The 18,488-nt window shown below is 42.9% G+C and overlaps 1 protein-coding gene across 1 annotated transcript in view; it reads left to right on the top strand.

The window, feature by feature from the left end:
- The window catches only part of KCNH5 (potassium voltage-gated channel subfamily H member 5), a 156,707-nt gene that overhangs the window by 119,651 nt on the left and 18,568 nt on the right, over positions 1 to 18,488 (top strand). Inside the window, 1 exon segment of the mRNA XM_050897623.1 lies at positions 7,683 to 7,879. Within this exon segment, the coding sequence (XP_050753580.1) occupies positions 7,683 to 7,879 (197 nt within the window).

Genomic DNA, 18,488 nt, shown 5'->3' on the forward strand with positions numbered 1-18,488 from the left:
AGCGGCTGCAGTAATCAGCATTACAGAAATCGGTACAGTAAGAGAATGAATCCAATTGTAGATCCACAGTTTATAGGACTCATTAATGAAGATACCCAGGTGCCCCGTTACGTTCCCCTCATTAGTTATCTCTATTTCTCGAGGACAGTCTGCCACCTTTTGCAGGTACTGACTGCTGCTGTAGCAGAGAGCGCACCGCATGCAGAGCTGGTGTGATGGGGTGCTGCTTCGCTGGAGAAAACAAGATCCAGTCATTTTAACATAACTCATCTGCAGTTGCCAGGATAATGGAGAAGGGCAAGCAGTCTTGTCTCTAATTATCAAAACTTTCCTAGCAAGCGAGGTGACCCTGAGAAGGCACATCAGTAATTTTCCACCGTCTCAAGCAGGAGTAAACAATTTAACTGCTACTGCTCTGCATGGGGAGGTGTTATCGAGTCTCAGGAAGGACTGGGGGTTTGAAGTCCCCCAGGCTAATGAAACGAGGCATCTGTTAGCAGAGGGCACCTAACAATTCACCCTGCCACAATTAACCTGAATTTGCTCCTGGCGAGGAGTTTCACGTAAGTGGTGATGCTAACCAAGTGTCTCTGGAAGCTGCTTTCCAGCTCCTGCTATTTGCACAGCTGACTGCGTAAGTTGTACAGTAACTTAAACCAGGCAGATTGATTAACAAGGTTTAAAGAAGTCGTTTTGCCAGCAGAAAAATAATGACCCACCACGTTCAAGTGTTGATTGTAGGAATTGATCAAAAATATTGCTCAAACTGCATAGCGATAAAAATATATTGAGCAGTGAAATCCTAGTGGGGGCTGCTGCTGAATGAATTCAATTTTGATAGTCAAGCCAGAATGAATATAGATTTAATAGCTCATGTTTCAGCCACACTTAGGGTCCTGATCCCATATGTATTCAATTAAGTTGTTACTTGCCTTTATGTGTTGCATGTTAATTCTCAGCATGTTCTGCGTATAGTCCCAGAGCAACCTGTTGTTTATTGGATTTATTGTTTTTAGGCAAGCCAGAGTTTCACTTATTAAAGGTCTGCTTCATGAATTATTTCCAAAAGTTTGGTCTGGGAAGGGGCTATTATGCAGTATCAGAGGAGTTAAGGAAAGCAAGAGCGCAAGTGGCATATCTTCTTGAATTTGATATGACAGCTGAAAACAGGGATGAGTCTTTTTCTACTCTTAATCTTACATGTGTTTGGAGGTCAAAACATTAAGTCTCCTACCAAATCACACAGAGGAAAGTTCTTTAGAGGCTGAGCAAGTAGCAGCTCCCATTTAGGTGAGCAGGAGACCCAGGTGCTCCATAGCTCTCATCCGTGGGCATTAGTAATTTGGTGTTTGGGATCCATGCGTCAACACTTTGAATTTCTTTGGTGTTATACAGCCAGGCATGTGCTTTGTGCAGGACAAGACTGACCACGTGTGATGCACTGTATGACATGAAAAACTGTCAGTCCAGTTCCATCTCATAGTATTAGTAGCTAGTTCTGTGATTTTAAGTAGTTTAGTTGCAGCTTGGGTTTCTTCTCAAGTGGGATGAAGGTGGCAGAATTTGCCCCGATGTCAGATCAGCTCCTGATATTTTATGCTGAACTTTTTTTTGTTTTTCATGTGAAGTAAACCAAGGCAGACCAATTGTGAGAGTTTCCCCAGGTTAGTAACGTGCACCTGGTAGCGATTCACGGAACAGCCTGTGTCCTATTTCATCTATAGGAAAAGTCCCTTTTGTTCCAACGAGTTAAAGCTCTAAATTAACTAAGAGGAAAATGGTTCGTAAAGGAAAAGGTTGGGGTTTTTTCCAGCTAGCAGGACTGCAATAATTAATGTGATGCAGGTTGTTTTTTAAGCACTGAATCTCAAAGTATTTTGCAAAATACTTAAAGGATTACTGATCTGAGAACCAATGTGATGTGCTGCTCTGCACTGTGCAGTTCTTCTTAAGCACGTGCCTTGGAATAAGTCATATCTTGCAGGTCTGGGTTGGCATACATAGTACCATGTAAGATTTAGTCCTACTGATGCTTGTTCAAAAGTGTTATTAGTTCTTACTGACAGAGTTGAAGGGAAGGTTCAATTTTTCACATTATTTTGTAAATTTAAAATATTTTCGACTCTATCTGCATGATAGTTAACTGTAATAAGAAGCATCAATCTTAATTTAGTGCCAGCTGGTGTGTTATAGATGTGATCTCCATCCTCCAATGTCAGAAAGATTCCTTTCACTGAATTGAAATGTTTTTGAATTAGACCTGCACGCTTCACTGCCAAACCCAGGAACTCAAAAGTCTTGGCAGTGCAAGAAAAGGAAATTTAGTTCAAAATCACGTGACATATTTCTTTTAAATCAGATTAACAGTTTGTGGCAATCTGATTTGCCTTATGAGTTTTGAAGATGGTGGGAATGGTCATGCTTTCAAGTTTATTTCCTCAGTCAGGAAGGATAGAAACTTATTTCTCTATAAAATCAAAATGGAGATATCCTGTCTCCAGGAGCTGGGGCTTCTACAAAAACATGAAGTACTAGGAGACTTGCACTAAAAATGAGATGAGGGGAGAATATATAGACCTTTTGCTCTTCTTGCAGCAGTCCTGAATGCTGGAAGAAAGGTAAATTTCTTTTGTGTTTTTAGGGCGGATGGGGAAGGTTGCACTGTGTTAAATAATGCAAAGTACCTTTGCCAGCATGGACTTGGATCTTTGGCACAGTCTCTTGTTACTGTTTCTTTACTGGCTATTTTGACAATCTTTCAAATGCTAGAAATGCTGTTTTCTCCTGTCATTCTGCCCTTTCACATGTTAATGTGCAGTCCTGTAGAGCTGGATTTCTGACTGGTCAGTGCTCAGCTCTGGTCTGATTTTCAAGGGAGTTCTGGCCCTTCTGGATGCCCCAGAAGAGGCTGAAGTTTTGGCTAAAACGTTCACAGAGGCAAGGAGACCTCTCAGTCTAGTAGTCATCTCTGCACATCATAGGCTGCGCTTACAGGAAGCAGTGATGTCTCAGGAGGCAGCTGACGCATTTGCACCACTACATCACCCCCATCTTCTCCAGATCCCCTCTTCAGACATAAACAGCTGTATCAGCTAAGTCCAGAAATCCAGCCAGCCCAGTAGCGTGTCTCCAAAAATGGCCAATAGCAGATGTGCAGGAGAAGGTAGGAAGATGAAGTAAGCAAACAGTGACACTTCCCCAGCATATTCTCCAACCCTCCATTGAATTGTGTTTCAAGGTCTTCCTCACCCAGAGGGAAATCTTTTGTGTTTAGTAGCCACAGATGGATTTTATTCCATGAATACATCCCATCATTTTGTAAACCTATGCAACCCGCCCCGATGTCCCATGGCAAGGAGCTGCAGAGCTTACCTACTCACTGAACCATCACAGAGCTGTGTGCTGCTCTGGGTAACAGGAGCTGATTCCCTCCTTGCTCATTGGATTTCTACATCAGTTTGAGACATGTCTGTCCAGCAGCCAGAGGTTTCACTGCAGATATATAGACATAGGCAGATGTATTTGTATGGATGTACATACCAGTATATGTAATTATGGCTGCAGGGACTTGATATTTGGTCACTGACCTCCACTTCTGTGCATGCTGCCATCACTTCATGGCTATTGGTACCTGAGCTGATTAGATGAACGTTTTCTCTACATGATACAGTTTTACCAATTCTGCAACAAAATCAGCCTTTGCTTTTCATAAGCAACAGAAGATTTGAGCGTATCATGATGGAAAGCCTACATTATTCATCATGTCTGGCTTTTGCTAGTGTGACTGGTGGGACTTTGGAGATGTTTTAAAATGGAGGGAGGGGTAGCTGCCCTATTAGCTAAGACTGCACAGCACAGAAAAACACCTTATCACCTTAAGAAGAAGTCTTGGTCCCTTTTATGTGTTTTTCCTCAGTGCTGTTTTCCACCAAGAATTTATTCTTTCACTGCCTGCCCAAACTTTATCCCAAAGGCCCAATCAAGTTCTCATGTCTACTAGGATATTTCTTAGCTCAGTTTCTGTCCCCATCTGGAGAAGGATAAATTTTGCCTTATATGGGTTCTGAGACGCTGTTTAACAAGAGTCTTTCCTCTCTGAGTCCAGGACTTTTTCATTCCCTTTGCAACCTCCTGGGGGTTTCATAAGGCCCTTAAGATTCTTTTCTACCTGAAAGGTCCAGGCATGAGCTGCTGTCTCACAAATTGGCAAGTCAGTCCATGGTGCAAGGCTGCGGAGAACATCTGCCCCCCCACTTCTGTATGCGAGAGTTATCATAATATAAAAGATAGAATAGTGTATAGAAATATCATTATCCATTATATAGTTACATACCATATGATTGTCTCTAAATATATATACAAACACACATGAATATATCTGTATATTTTATGTACAGGCATAAGTACGTAATACACCAGCAAATTTTTGTCCATATTTAGGATGATACCAGTGTAGCTATTTCAGCAAAAATTGTGCCTGTCACCAACACCCTGCACATGTCCTCCTGGTTTCTGTGGTTCTTTCAGTCCCCAAATCCTTACACCCATGTTCCTGCCAGCTTTAATCCAGCAGTATCCAAATCCTGACTCTCCTCTTCCCTTTCCTCATACCAAGTGTAAAATGTATGCAAGCGATTCCCGCTCTAATTTACGACATTCCTTTTTTCAGCGATGCTTTGGGTACTGTGAGAGCAGGGGCTGGAGGACTTCCCAGAGCTTCACCTCCATTCAGGAGGGGTATTAAGACTGCTCAGCACTCAGGGCAGTGTAGGTTTGGGAGGTAACATGCTGGGGCCTCAAGAAATCTGTAGAGAGAGGCTTTGAAAAGTCTGCAGGCTGCATCAGCCCCAAGCACCTTTGTATTCCCAGCCCAGCCCCGGGCTTTCCCTGGAGGTGTGCACGTGCCGTGCAAGTGTACAGTGTATACGTGCCTCCTAGTAGCTGGTGTTTCAGAGCTACCAGTTAAATTTTCTGTTGCAACTCTCAATTTTTTTTTTCATTTAGTTGCACTGTGTAAAATTAAACTTGAATGAATAATTACCGCTCTCTACTCAGTGAACTACGGTTAACAGGGACAAAGTATAGTACATTAATCTCTGTATTTATGAGACAAGACACATTGTTTTGGAGAATCTGGTTGGTTTTGTTTTCATTCAGTATGTTCCTTAGCACATTTATAATAAGCAAACGAGACTCGGAAGTGTGTGGGGGAAATGTCAAATTCAAGAACCCTTGAACGCTTCCAAGATTTTGTACTTTCTGAAGAGAATAAACCACAATGTAAGAGGAGCTTATAGCTTCACCATTCGAATCCAGTGACTGATGGCTTGTGGAAGAGTGAATAGGTTCAGTTCATCATGTCCCAGCCTTTCTGAGGGACTCCGTGCAGTTCCCTGCCTCACTGAACTGAAGACAATGAGAAGATCTCAAGTTTATGAATGGTGATTTCCTTTATCCGTGGTTTGGGTGCACATTCTGTAACACACCGTCATGCAGAGTTTCGGCATGAGTGTCCACTGCTTTCAACCTCTCGGCTTACATTAACTATGTATTACCTTAAATTTGGAAAGATAACAAGTATTTTGCTCACATTTCAGTGGGAAAATCATAATAGTCCCTGTTATTGAATTCTGTCTTTTTAACTGCACTCTGCAGCCGCTGAAAGCAGGACTCAATTCTGTCCTGTGTCCACCTCAGAGAGCAAATCCATTAAGCAATTTTGTGCATTTCAGAAATGGTCTGTTTCCTATGAATTATGTAACTGTGCTGAGTATGTCTGTAAACCAGGTTTTGAACTGTGGGTATAGACAAGGACAATTAACTGCAAAGGGTAATTTCAAAACAGTACGTTGGATAAATGATATGTTCCTAGGAAATGCTCTGTGATAAGGAGAGCATTTTAAAGCCATTTGTTTTATAAATTATACCAGCTATATTATGTATTGTAGTTAATTTTAATTACATCAAAATATGTAGAATTAAAAGCAGTTCAATGAGAATGCAGTTATAACCTTTCTGAGGGATGATTCTGCTATATAGACTTTTGTTAGAAAATAAAAACAAGGAAATGAAGATAAGGACTTGCGCATTTTATTTTACTCTGCATGAGAAATGTTAGATATGTTTTACTGGATACAATACCTAAAGCAGAACTGGAAATAGAGAAATAGAGCTTCTGACCCCCAAAAGTAATAAGGTCGGATAAATTATTACTCTGGTCTGTGTCCCCAAAATAGAGTTGAGTGAAATGTTGCAAGTTCTTAAAAGAGGAAATATTAAAATGTATTACCTTTTTTATCCCAAAACTATAAAATCGCTAACCTTCACCAAGGGGCTGCTTGAGGTACCTGAAATCAATAGCGATACCACCAACTGACTGATTTTAGTTTCCTTTTAATAACTGCTGAAATAAAGAGCTCGGATATCATTGGGATCTGAAACAAAAAACACCCTTTCTACCATGGTTTCTGCTTCAGGATTTGAGGTGTCAGCCACAAACCGCACACCATGGCCCTGGCCCAGCCCGTGGCTGGCAAGCAACTGGGCAGCAAGAGGCAGCTTTCGGATGCTTCAATGTGCTTTCTGTTGCTGCTGCTACTTCTTCTCAGAGCAACCACAGGGTCCAAACCTGAAAGCATATCTCCAGTCTGCATCCATGCTGGTGTTTTGGTTGGGTCAGGAGTGTGATTTTGAATGGGATGGCCTGATCCTCCTGACTTGTCCTGCTTCAGTGTCTAGCATGGCTGACTGGGGGTGTGGATTCCTTGAAGAGGAAAGGAAAGGAATTTGGGGTATGTCGGAGCACATCTCATGCACTTCCACCCCTTGGAGTTCTTCTGTCTGTGGGACTAGACTACAGCTAGTCCTAAGTCCTCAAAATGTGCAGGTCCTCAGCATCGGCTGTTCTGCTACACTGCCTACCAATGTAGAAGTAGCCTTCAGGTGTAATTTTCACATCTGGTTGAAGTTGTCTGTGCAGGTGTCTAAGGTGTCAAACCCTTTCTTACTCAGTAAACATTTAAATACAGACTTAAGCATAAGCCTCTACTTATGTGGATGTGTTTGGGTTTAGAACTAGACTTCTGGATGTGTTTAAGATTTAGAGCTGGTTATTTAGAGGTTAAAAGTCTCAGGGAGGTTTTTGGTGGGTTTTTCAGAAGGAGTGTTGCCACTCACACTGAATTAAAAATGTTTAAACATCCTTTAAAATGTGGTCCTTGGGCCCTGGAAGCTGGCTCTTGCACCGCACTGCAAAGCCATGGTGATGTAGGAACCTAGATGTCATAGGCTTTTGGTAAGAGCGGGACTTCTAAGTCACTTAGGAACCAACCCTCAGAAATATTCAATCAACTGAACATTAGTTAAGTGCTTATTATATTCAGGAGCCTTTGAAAAATCCATTACCTGCATCTTCAGCTACAAGGAGACCTTTACAATCTGGCTTTTATGCTTTGTGACACTTTACAGAGCAATCTCTAAATACCTTAAAAACCTGGGGCTACTGCTAAGGATACTCAAGTACCTCAGATAATTTTAAAACTTTTACCCTTATTAGTTTTCACAGTTGGGAGCTTATGTTAGAATAACTGGAAGCATGGGAGAGTTTGGGAATAAATCACTTGTGTGCTGAAGAACACTGCATAAGCATTACCTTTTAACAAATTTGTCCTGCTGTTTTTCAGGTAAAGGTGATGTGTTCGGTGATATCTTCTGGAAGGAAACCAGTCTGGCCCACGCATGTGCCAATGTACGGGCTCTGACATACTGCGATTTACATATTATTAAACGAGAAGCCTTGCTTAAAGTGTTGGACTTTTATACTGCTTTTGCAAACTCGTTCTCAAGGAATCTCACGCTCACCTGCAATTTGAGGAAACGGGTAAGGCAACAACTCTTGTTTTCCCCTTTCTCTCGCCAAGAGATTGCATGCTTTTGCAGACTGTTTGCAGTGTTTAACAACCCCCAGTTTACTCTTGATGTTTTCAGGTCATTGCAGATTAACTGGCCTTTCAATAAATGTTGTCGCTGTTTGTTAATGATGGCTCAATAAAAGTTACCCGTAGATTTGCAGCTCTGAGAAGCAGTCCTAGCAGGGTGACATATGAATTACATTTCTTTTCCTTTTCTTCACAGTTGCTGGTTTTTGGCTTTTTTTCCCCATTGCATAATGTATAAAGTTATATTTTATAATCTGATAGAATCCAGATTCTGGATTCCTCAGAGGTCAGATTTAGTCTCTCACCTGCTAAGATATACGTCAGAGGACAGTCTGATGGATCTGCATGGCATAGACCAACTAAGAGAAATTTATTGATGTTAAATAAATAAAATGTACTCAGCAAAAGTATTGTATTAATACCTGCTTCTCTCACTTGCATAGTTTAGAATTTTAATATGGCAAGGTTAATAAAGCTTGGTAGTGATTTTGCATTCACAGCTCACGTCTTAAACCCTCCTGCTCATTTTATAATCAATCAGCAATGCTCACTATCCATTAGTCCTTTCAAAGAACACTCCATCTAAAAATTAATTAGCTATAAGGACGTATCTTGAAAACAGGTTAAGGGATTCTAGAATTCACGTTGCAGCTGCAAAATTTAATCTTTATGATTTTTTTTTAAGATTGATGAGAGTTATATAAATTTCATTTGCATAGAGAAATCTCATAACAATGATTTATAGATTATTGAGCATTAACTGTGATCCTCTAGCTGCTGAAACACATTTGTCTGCAGCTGTACGGGCATCTCACCTGATAATGTACCAAGGCTACCTCAGTATTTCACAAGACAATTTCAGCCTCTGCAGTAACAGTTCAACACAACTAGAATTTAACTTTTCTGAGTCTAGTTTCTCTCTAACCACTGGAGCATCTTACAAATGCTTCTTTCAAAGGAGGTTTAATTTTTAGTGCATTCCTTGTGCTCATTAATATACCAAGTATAGCACAAAATACCCATGGCAGAAAGCAGATGCAATGGAATTACAGTCCCCCTCTGTCTGTGCTGGAGCCTGAAAGAGCTGAATTATAATCAGGTTTGGTTCCAGCTTGTCAGCTTACCTCTGACTTGAAGGTTGTTAACTCTGCTTCAGACCTGAAGAAGTGCTTTGGAGCTTGAAAGCTGGTTTGGGGTTTCTAGCTTATCGCTTCTCTGTTGATAAGATGTCCTCCAAGCCTTGACTTCAGCATCCTCCCCATGCCATCTCACCTACCTGCGACGTGCCACCAGCTACTGTCCCGTGATGACAATTCTGCTCAGGCATTGCTGACGGTGATTTCATGGGACAAGATAATGCCGCATACATTGTGCCAAAATGTATTCTTTCCTTCTTAAAACTGTGAACCTGTCACTTCAGCTAGCTTCTTGGGACTCCCCTTCCCCCACTAGCCATGACAAGGTTGTGTACAGCAAAAACACGTACATATCTTTTCCTGACAGGGTAATGTGCTGGAGTTCAACTCTGTAGTCCAGGGATGCATATGGGGAATAGCCTCCTGGCTGAGTTTTCATGGATTTTCTTCTCTCCCACGCACCTTTTTTAAGGAAAATTGGTTCCCCTGCAGAGCCCTGGCATAGGGAGTCACCCAGGTGGAAACACTCGTGGAGCTCAGGTCCCCAGTACAGATACCTGCTCTCTAGCTCAGTGTTAGGTACATGGAATTTACCATGGGGGCAGTGACTCAAAGCAAGAAGGAACAGCACTTCTAAAGAAACGTTAGATTTTGCAGAAGGAAAGGAAATGTTGGTTGGGGGCATGTGTGGGCATTACATGAGAGTGGATGGAGAGTCAAAGAAAGGTCATGTCAGTGTGGTACATGCAGGGTGGAGTTCATTTCGCTAAAAGTTTGGTGCTGATGTCCAAGCTAGTCACCGGTCACCTTTATAGCCCATGAGGAATGGTTCTTCCAGAAGGCAATCATCTGGCCCCTCTTCAGTGCCCAGTCTGGGATGGGAAAACCATCCCCTTTCTGTTGGCTTTTGAGAGAGTCCATCATCACTAACTTTGAAATACCTAGGGTACATCAGATGAACTCCACGTATGTCTCCTACAGTTTTACTCAAGAACTATTTTGGGAGGAGTCTTACTTCTAGTATTGCAGTAAGATGTGCTGAGCCAGAGCCTGCTTTGCAGAAATTCTGTGTATTGTTCCTAGGCACAAAATAGATCATGCTATTTTCAACACCAGGGACACAATCTAAGTCCTGTTACATAAAGTCGTTCAGGGGATTGTTTCAAACCTCATATCTGCTGAAAGTATACGTGATTCCCTGTTGGGCACAGAAGTGTTTGATGGTGAGTTCATCTCTTAGGAAAAGCAGTGCCATCCAGGACAGTTTCATCAGGTGAACAGAAAGCAGTTGTTCAGGCAATGAGACCAGGCTGACAAAGCTGCACTGTACTGCAGCAGTTTATGCTGGAGTCATGTAATCTAAATGGAAAGAAAATCATTGTCTCCTTTAATTTATTTTAGCAGAAATATACTTAGCACTTTTTCTGCGTAGTCATCACTTGTAAGGTTTGACATTTAATTATAACAAAAATACACTCCTTGTGGTTCTGTTCTCAAGAAAATGGCTGTTCTCACTGTCAAAAATATATAGATAGAATAGTTTTTTCATCAGGTCTGCTCTTCGAAATACGCATGCATGTATGTGGGTGCACACACACACGTGTTAGTGCTGCACTGTCCCTCAACCAGCACTTAGATGTAGTCTATAGACTGCAAAACAATTTAGACGTTCAAAAGGCTAATAAATTAATAATAGCACTGAGCACAGAAGGTTAGTTCCACATGACAGGGAAGAGAAAGTCTCGCTGAAGTGGGAAAATAATGTTTTCTCACTCCCAAATAACATTTAGAGGCCTGGCATGTTGAATGACCTACTTAAGGCATCTGCTCGGCATGCTATTATCAACTCTGGATTTTTGTTGTCTTTTTTTGTGTTAGGTAGCTCAGCCATCACGCTGTATTTATGAGCCCATAAAGTGAGCGTGCCTGCTAGCTTTTCAACCTGCAGTCATCTCTCCTGCCCAGGGTGGCGAGGTGACTTTTAATCTGTAATTGCAAAGTATTGCAGCATATCATGTTTCGTGCTCTGAAATCTTTATGGCACATCTAACGTCACTAATGCACACTCCAAGGCAGAACCAGGACTTTGAACTTTTTTTCCAAACAGGGACAATAATTAATCTGGAAAGATATTCTTTAAAATCACAATGAGATTACATAGCTGCCTCTGAGGACTGAAAGGTATAAAGCAGTGTTTGGGATGAGTGTTCAAAGAGTTAATTACTGCCTTCTGATGTTGGAAGAGAATATTAATAATATCTAATTCATTAAGTGCCTTTCAAGATTTCACACAGCTGGAGGAGCGCCTCTCTGCAAGCTTGAGCCATGGAGCTTGGCCTGAGGAAGGGGGCCAAGACAGACCTCTAGGAGGCTCAAACCCGTATAAATAAATGTACATTTTAATGATGGTCAAAATTCAGGAAGGAAGGCCTACATCAAGCTGCCAAATGCGTTCCCACAGAAAACAAGTGTTCAGCTGAAATATTTTTAGGGTTTTTTTTCCTTTTCTCATCGTTGCTTCCATTTGCTAATTCACCACCTCCGCCTAACTGCTAGACCAACACAGTCTGCACAGTGCACCGTGCAAGTGCAGCAAAAAATCAAACTGAAATTTTGTCCCTCCTGAAATCACAGCTAAAATTCTCCTGTGCTTCAGTAAAGCAAAGATTTCCCCCACAGCTTTTAAGGTACACGGTCACATACTGCTGTTTTCTACCATGAGCAAAATGAGCTGTGTTAAAGAAATGAGTCAGGAGATGCCAGGGAAGAGGACAATTGTCCGTATAGGACCTCTGGTGTATTTGCCCTGGGAAGGTGTGCTGGAGAATGAGCCAAGGAGATGCAAGGAGAAACGAGTGCCTTTAAGGCAGTGAAATGCCATCCAGAGAGGCTCGGTTCTTTTCCTGTGATGCTCTTAAAGCCAGGGACAACACTGTGAGCAACTGATGTTATCTAATTCCTCCAGCACACTGTGAATCTCTGAGGCTTTTTAGCGGATGAGGCCATCAGACTGTCTTGACACACGTCCTGTTTTTCTTTCTATTTCAGATTAGAATAATTTCTTTTTAAATTGGCTTTCTGTTTTTGCTTGAGGTTTTAATGAATCGCATGTGGTTTCTTGTCTGAATCACTCGTCATTTCTGTGTCACATAGTTTTTAGAAAAGCTTTATTTTAATTTGAATTCTGCATTCATGTCTCCTAAAAGTGAAGGTTGTACCAAGGTTCATTCAGGATCCCCCTTCTTTTTCATTTTTAAGACTCTCCAGATGGCGTGCTATATTAGCGAGTGTCCTGATGCAGAAGCAATGTCAGAGGCAGAAAGCATTGCTCTGCATATTGGCCCTTGCTCCTGAAGGTTGCACATGTTCTGGTGAACCTGAGGACTTTTGCAGGTTTTGAGCTCTGAAAGCCATTCACAATTACAGCAGCTTAATTCGGAGCTGTTTGCACTTTGCCAGCTGGTGCTCACACTCAGTCCTGATCAGTTGTGGGGAATGACTTCCTCACATAGAAGGGGATCAGAGCATCGTCCTTGGGTAACTCTGGCAAACAGAAAGCTGTGGGGTAACTGTGGAGCAGGACGTGCTAAGCACCTCCTCTGCCCAGTGGTCCATCTGCGCTGGCAGGTCCATCATCCATTTTCACCTTTTTTCAGTCTATTATTGGGAACTTTCTCCATGTGGGACAGCGATGATGGCAAAACCTCTCCGGGAAAAACAAGTTTTTCCATCATTATTAATGAAGAGAAGCAGGGGAGAAAAACATGCTGCTTAAGGAGCTGCTGTGACTAATAATGTAGATCAGCAGGTGGGGGCTTCAGTGGGGTCCTGGACTCCTGTCCTGTGATAGGGAATGTGCCCACCCCCAGGCTAGTACTTGGTCCTCATCCATCTCTCACTCCTGGTACTTTCCTTTTGAATGTGCAGCTTATTCCTCTGCTGGTTTGAGCCAGTGGCAAGGGCCCCAGGGAGTGCAGGATCAAGCCTCTGGAAGGACAGATCCAACAGATCAATTTCTATTGTGGCTTATATGGCTGGCAGGCTTTCGGCGTGACTTAACTCAGAGTTTGTTTGTAACTCTATGGCTTGCTCAAGCCTACTGAAAATTAATTTGATCAACTTCTTAATGACAACGTGTATGGCATGTTTCCTTTCCCGGTCTGTATCTTTTCAGGGACTCAAAGCATCTGCAGGCTAATATATCCTGCTGCTTGCTGACCCTAGCCGAGGCAACGGGACACAGAGGGGTTCCCCAGCCAGGCGTGGTGACACCCCTCTTCACTTCTCCAGGGCAAAACACAGAGTGACGTTAGTCACAGCCCATAGCTGTGCTGCCCATGACATTGTGTTTGGGTGTTTACAGCTCTTGCTTCGTTACTGCAGTAACAGGCAACTCTCTTGTGACTATGGCAGAGGACACCCTTCTCAGCTGTGTAAGCCAAAGGTCTCACCTCTTACTTTTCCTCCTCACTCTCTCCTCACCTGTAACTCCCACAAAAGTAACGCACCTTATTCCTTTTTTCCCTTATTGGTTTTTTTTTAAGCAATAAGGTCAGTTCAGTTTGGGCATAAAGGGAGTATTTACCTCCTCATGCTCTCTCTGTAGAGCTCACAGGCTAGCCTTGCCTTTAATTTCACCATATTCCTTTCTCCATCTCCATGTGAGAAAGGAAAGATTCTTTTACCTTGTCTCAGGATGCTCCTGCCCTTTCCTGTCCCTCTCTGGTCTTCAGTTGTCTGGTTTTTTTCTTCTTTTATATGAACATGATGTCCCAGAAAATGAAGTCGTGTAGCTATAGTTTAGCTGTAGCGACAGTTTAGCATGATTACAGAGCAAATAAGTTATACCCTCAAAAATCAATTTGATTTTATTTTGTTCACATCTTAGCAAACTCTGCAGCCTCCATTATGCTTGAAGAAGCTTTCACATAAGACAATTTTTTTAAAATAGTTATTGTTTGGCTTCACTGCATTCACAGCTATCTCCAGATATGTTAGTATTCCATTGCAATATTTGCTAAAGGACTGTTTCACTGTGTTAGATCTAGTACCACCTCTGATGGTGTCTAGACTTGTGTATTGAATGTGCATGGGACAGAAGAGCCCACTTCAAACATTCAAACAACGTGACCTCGTCCAAACTGCCAATTAACAGTGGTCCCTGGCTGGTCCATGCCCAGGAGTTTCTTGAGAAGCTGCTAATGGGTCTGGGCCAAACCCATGTGAGGAATTTATCAGTAGGGAGAATGGAGTAATTCCTTGTGTATTTGTAGCTATGTGGTTACAGACAGCCCAGCACAGTCCATGCTACACCTTCTGCCATTGAGAGACCCATGCGATTCCTTCTGAGTGAGGATTACAGATCTAAGGCTAGAGTTTTTTATGCAGCTCTTTCCTCCCATCTCCTGCTCCCCTGAGCAATTCCTTTTGTCTTTGCTCCTCTTCAGGGACATAGGGATTTGAGTTTAAGGCAGTCAAAGCAAGGAAGTTAGTCCTTGGAGGACTGTGCATGACTTTGCTAGGTAGAAGAGCAGCATAAAAATTCAAAGAGAAAGCTGCGGCAGCATTAACTTCACCCCCCTGTGCCTCTCTGCCAGACGGCATGGGACAGCTGTCTGAGCAGAGCGATTGCTGTAAAAGCTGCCGGTGGGTTTGCTTTCTCACTTTTTTTTTGGTAGCTATAAGCCTGACTCTTTTCTGCGTGCCTCACTCCCTCCCTTCTCCTTTTTGCCACGTCATCATCTCCCTTACTGTGATCTCTTCTGGGCACCCTTCGGGTCATATAGACCATGGGAAATTGGGGGTACAGGAGCAATTGCACCTCTGAACCCCTCCCTGGAGGCACAAAGGGAGCACAGTGGTTTTCTCTCCTTTGAAGCACAGCGTGCTCCCTTGGCTGTGACTGTGTTCATGGATGGGTGCAGAAGCAGGTGATAAACCTGAAGTCTCTTGAATGCGTCCAGAGGAGGGCAACAAGGCTGGTGAAAGGGCTAGAAGGAGCGTCCTCTGAGGAGTGGCTAAGGACTTTGGGCTTGTCTAGTTTGGAGAGAAGGAGGCTGAGGGGCGACCTCATTGCTCTCTACAGCTTCCTAAGGAGGGGAAGTGGAGAGGGAGGTGGTGGTCTCTTCTCCCTGGGATCCAGTGACAGGATGTGTGGGAACGGTTCAGAGCTGCACCAGGGGAGGTTTAGACTGGACATGAGGAAGCATTTCTTTACCGAGAGGGTGGTCAAACACTGGAAGGCTTCCTAGAGAGGTGGTCAATGCCCCAAGCCTGTCAGTGTTTAAAAGGCCTGTGGACAGTACCCTTAATAACATGCTTTAACTTGGTCAGCCCTGAATTGGTCAGGCAGTTGGACTAGATGATTGCTGTAGGTCCCTTGCAACTGAAAATATTCTCTCCGCTCCTCTCTCCTCTCCTCTCCTCTCCTCTCCTCTCCTCTCCTCTCCTCTCCTCTCTTCTCCTCTCCTCTCCTCTCCTCTCTCCTCTCTCCTCTCTCCTCCCTCCTCCCTCCTCCCTCCTCCCTCCTCCCTCCTCTCCTCCTCAAGGACTTGGGTATCTTAGTGAGTATTTAAATACTTACCTGAAAAACAGGGCACTGTGTATCCCCCAGGGTCTTTGGGAGGCCTGGGGTAGTATGGATTCATGGCACAGTCTGGATTAATATATTTTGACTTTAGACTGCAGGCAGATGCAGAGATTAGCCAACGCACTATCATCTTTAATAGTGTTTCAGAGCCACATTAATCCCACAGGGTACTGGCAGGACCCTATTCTATTCTGAATATAATCTCTAAATTAAATACCTTCCTCAGACATCCTGACCATGCTTCTGTAGGAGTGAGAGGCAAAGCACCACCAACTCTCTTAAAAGTAGGACTGAGCCCAATTCTGATAATCCTTTGGCATTACAGAGGTAGACTTATTTTTTCCTGGACGTGCAGCTTCCCTGTCTAAATCTAAATCGAAAGGACATTTGATCTTGTTTGTCATACTGCTGGTTTTTGTTGAGAAATGCAAGGCAATTTAGGATGCTTTTCATTCAAGGATCTTTGAGCAGCATGGTATGGCTGCAGAAAAAAATCATGTGTGCTGATGTGCTGCTTTCTGCATGCAGGGACTCAGCAGCTCTTAGAAAAGGCACTCTGCTGATATACCCCAGCGAAAGGTATGAGCATCTCTTCTTCAGGCAGGCAGTGCAAACTGAATGATTTTTTTAATGTGTGGAAAGATCATTAAACAGGAAGTGTCAGGGATGGGCAGCGTCCATAGGAAGACAAAAATGTAAACTGGCTATGTTAGAGTGAAGATCCAGATTGACGATGATTTGCTATTGTGCTTTTTGTGAATTAATACCATTTTCTTGTTTAGAAAGCTGTCGTAATTAAGAGACTCTCCTTAGTTGACTCAGAAAGCTTTCTGCAGGCCCTCTGCTAATATTGATTCAGGGCAGTGTTGCTTGCACCGGACTTGAATGATGATAAAAAAATAAATCAAAGGTTTACTATTTTTAATCTTCTAAATATTAAAAAATAAACATTTTGTGTTCACCTCCCCTCATCGATTAAAATTGATGCTTTTAATCTCTTCCAGCTGCTAGGGAAGGGGAGGGAATGTGCACGGTGCAACGGGAAGCAACATTGCCATTTCATTTTTGATTGCCAGTTAAGAAGGTTTTTATCATCAGCCCCCCCTGTGTTTTGATGTTGTGATGAACACGAGCACCAGCAGCTCAGCCAGCAGCAGACCCGAGCAGATCACCATCCCTGTCCCTGAGCTTCCCTCATGGGCTGTTACTTTACCAGGCTTAGCTCTGCGGCAGGCTCTCTTTTGGGCAGGCGTCCTAACAAAGCCGATCTCCCCGTAGCTTTGTGTGACTCCTCTGGTGCCTAATAAGCCATGGGAGTATTACAAATGCATTTGTGGTACCGCTGAGAGTAGCCAGTTTATTTTGTGATGCCCTCAGCGTGCCTGGGAGCTGCCGCTGCTGCAGGTGGTTCCCTGCTTGTGGGCCACCTCCATTACGTAGAACTGCACCTAACGCTGAGGCCACCAGCATCCTAGCAGGTAGGATTTGCACAGAAAATGGGGAAAGACGTCTGTTGTGTTATCTCACACCCCTCCAAACAATTAGCCCAGAGCAATGGATTTCTTCTTGCATGGGCTGCTAAGCCAAATTACTATGTAGATCTTCAACTTTTCCAACACGATAAAGGCAAAAAAAAGGGGGAAATGTTACAAAACTGAGATGATTAATTCCAAGGGCTCTGGTTGCTTCTGTCATTGCTTCCTGGAGCTGAACGCCAGGCGTTCAGCATGACTTGCAGGTATAAAAATGAATTTCCACACCAGACTTCTCACTCCCCAAACCTTACTTCTGCAAGACTGGGAATGCCAGTTGCAATGCACCCAAAACCATGGCTGGGGAAAGAGAACTTCTGCCTGTTCATTGGGATCATATAAATGGATTCCCATAGGCTTCACAAGGAGCAGACAGAGCTTTAGCATTCACCCAAGTGGGAGTTTTCTGGCTCTGCCCAAAATGGGATCCATTTTGACCAATCTAGAAATGATCAGTAACAATTTCACAGCTGTTTTGCACTGGAGAGAGCACTGGTTTTATTCTTGCCTCACCCTCTTCGAACAGGTTTTTGCCTTGGCTTGCACAAAAAGGCTCCTCACCAGTTACATACTATAAGCCTGTAAAATGTTAAATAAAACTCCCTGCATAAGGTCTTTCTTTTCTGTGCAAGTATAAATCCATCCATCTATTGTTTTCCAGCACACGCTTCACAGATGCAATAATACCCAAACGTGCTGGTTCAGCATGTGATAATCATTGCAGCCGTGCAAATCCTAGATTTACCTTACTTTGAATGCTATTTTGGGGCTGCCTTCTACAGCAAAGAAATAGTGCATGTAGGAAAGTATTAAATTGTACACAAAGTGCAAAAGAAACTTTGTGGGGAAGTTTGCATGAATCCCACTAGTTTTAGTTAAAAATAAAACCCAGCCTGTCACTTGCAACTTAATGATGGCTGATTGACTGTGCCTTTTTTAATTGACAGCCAGTTGCTGTGATTAACAAGCTGCCTCAGTTTAGGTCCCATGCAAAGGAAGTCTGGAGGAGCAATTTTGAGAGTAGCTGATTTACATATATGCCAGAGGTGGGCATAGCTGTGGGGAGGGACAGGGCCATTCTGGGACACACCTGAAATAAGCTGAGTCCTATTATTGCACTTTTGAGCAACTTGCTGAAAGGCAAAAATCTTCCGTGTGTTTAGGAAGGAATGTGTATTATTAATCCGTGTTTTTTCCTCATATTTTTACTTCTCAGTTTTCACAGCCCTTAATCTTAATTTGTTTCCCTTCCTAAAGATAACAAAAACATAATATAGTTTTCAGATGTAAGTTA

This window comes from Gymnogyps californianus, chromosome 5, assembly GCF_018139145.2.
Source record: "Gymnogyps californianus isolate 813 chromosome 5, ASM1813914v2, whole genome shotgun sequence".
Lineage (NCBI taxonomy): Eukaryota > Metazoa > Chordata > Aves > Accipitriformes > Cathartidae > Gymnogyps > Gymnogyps californianus.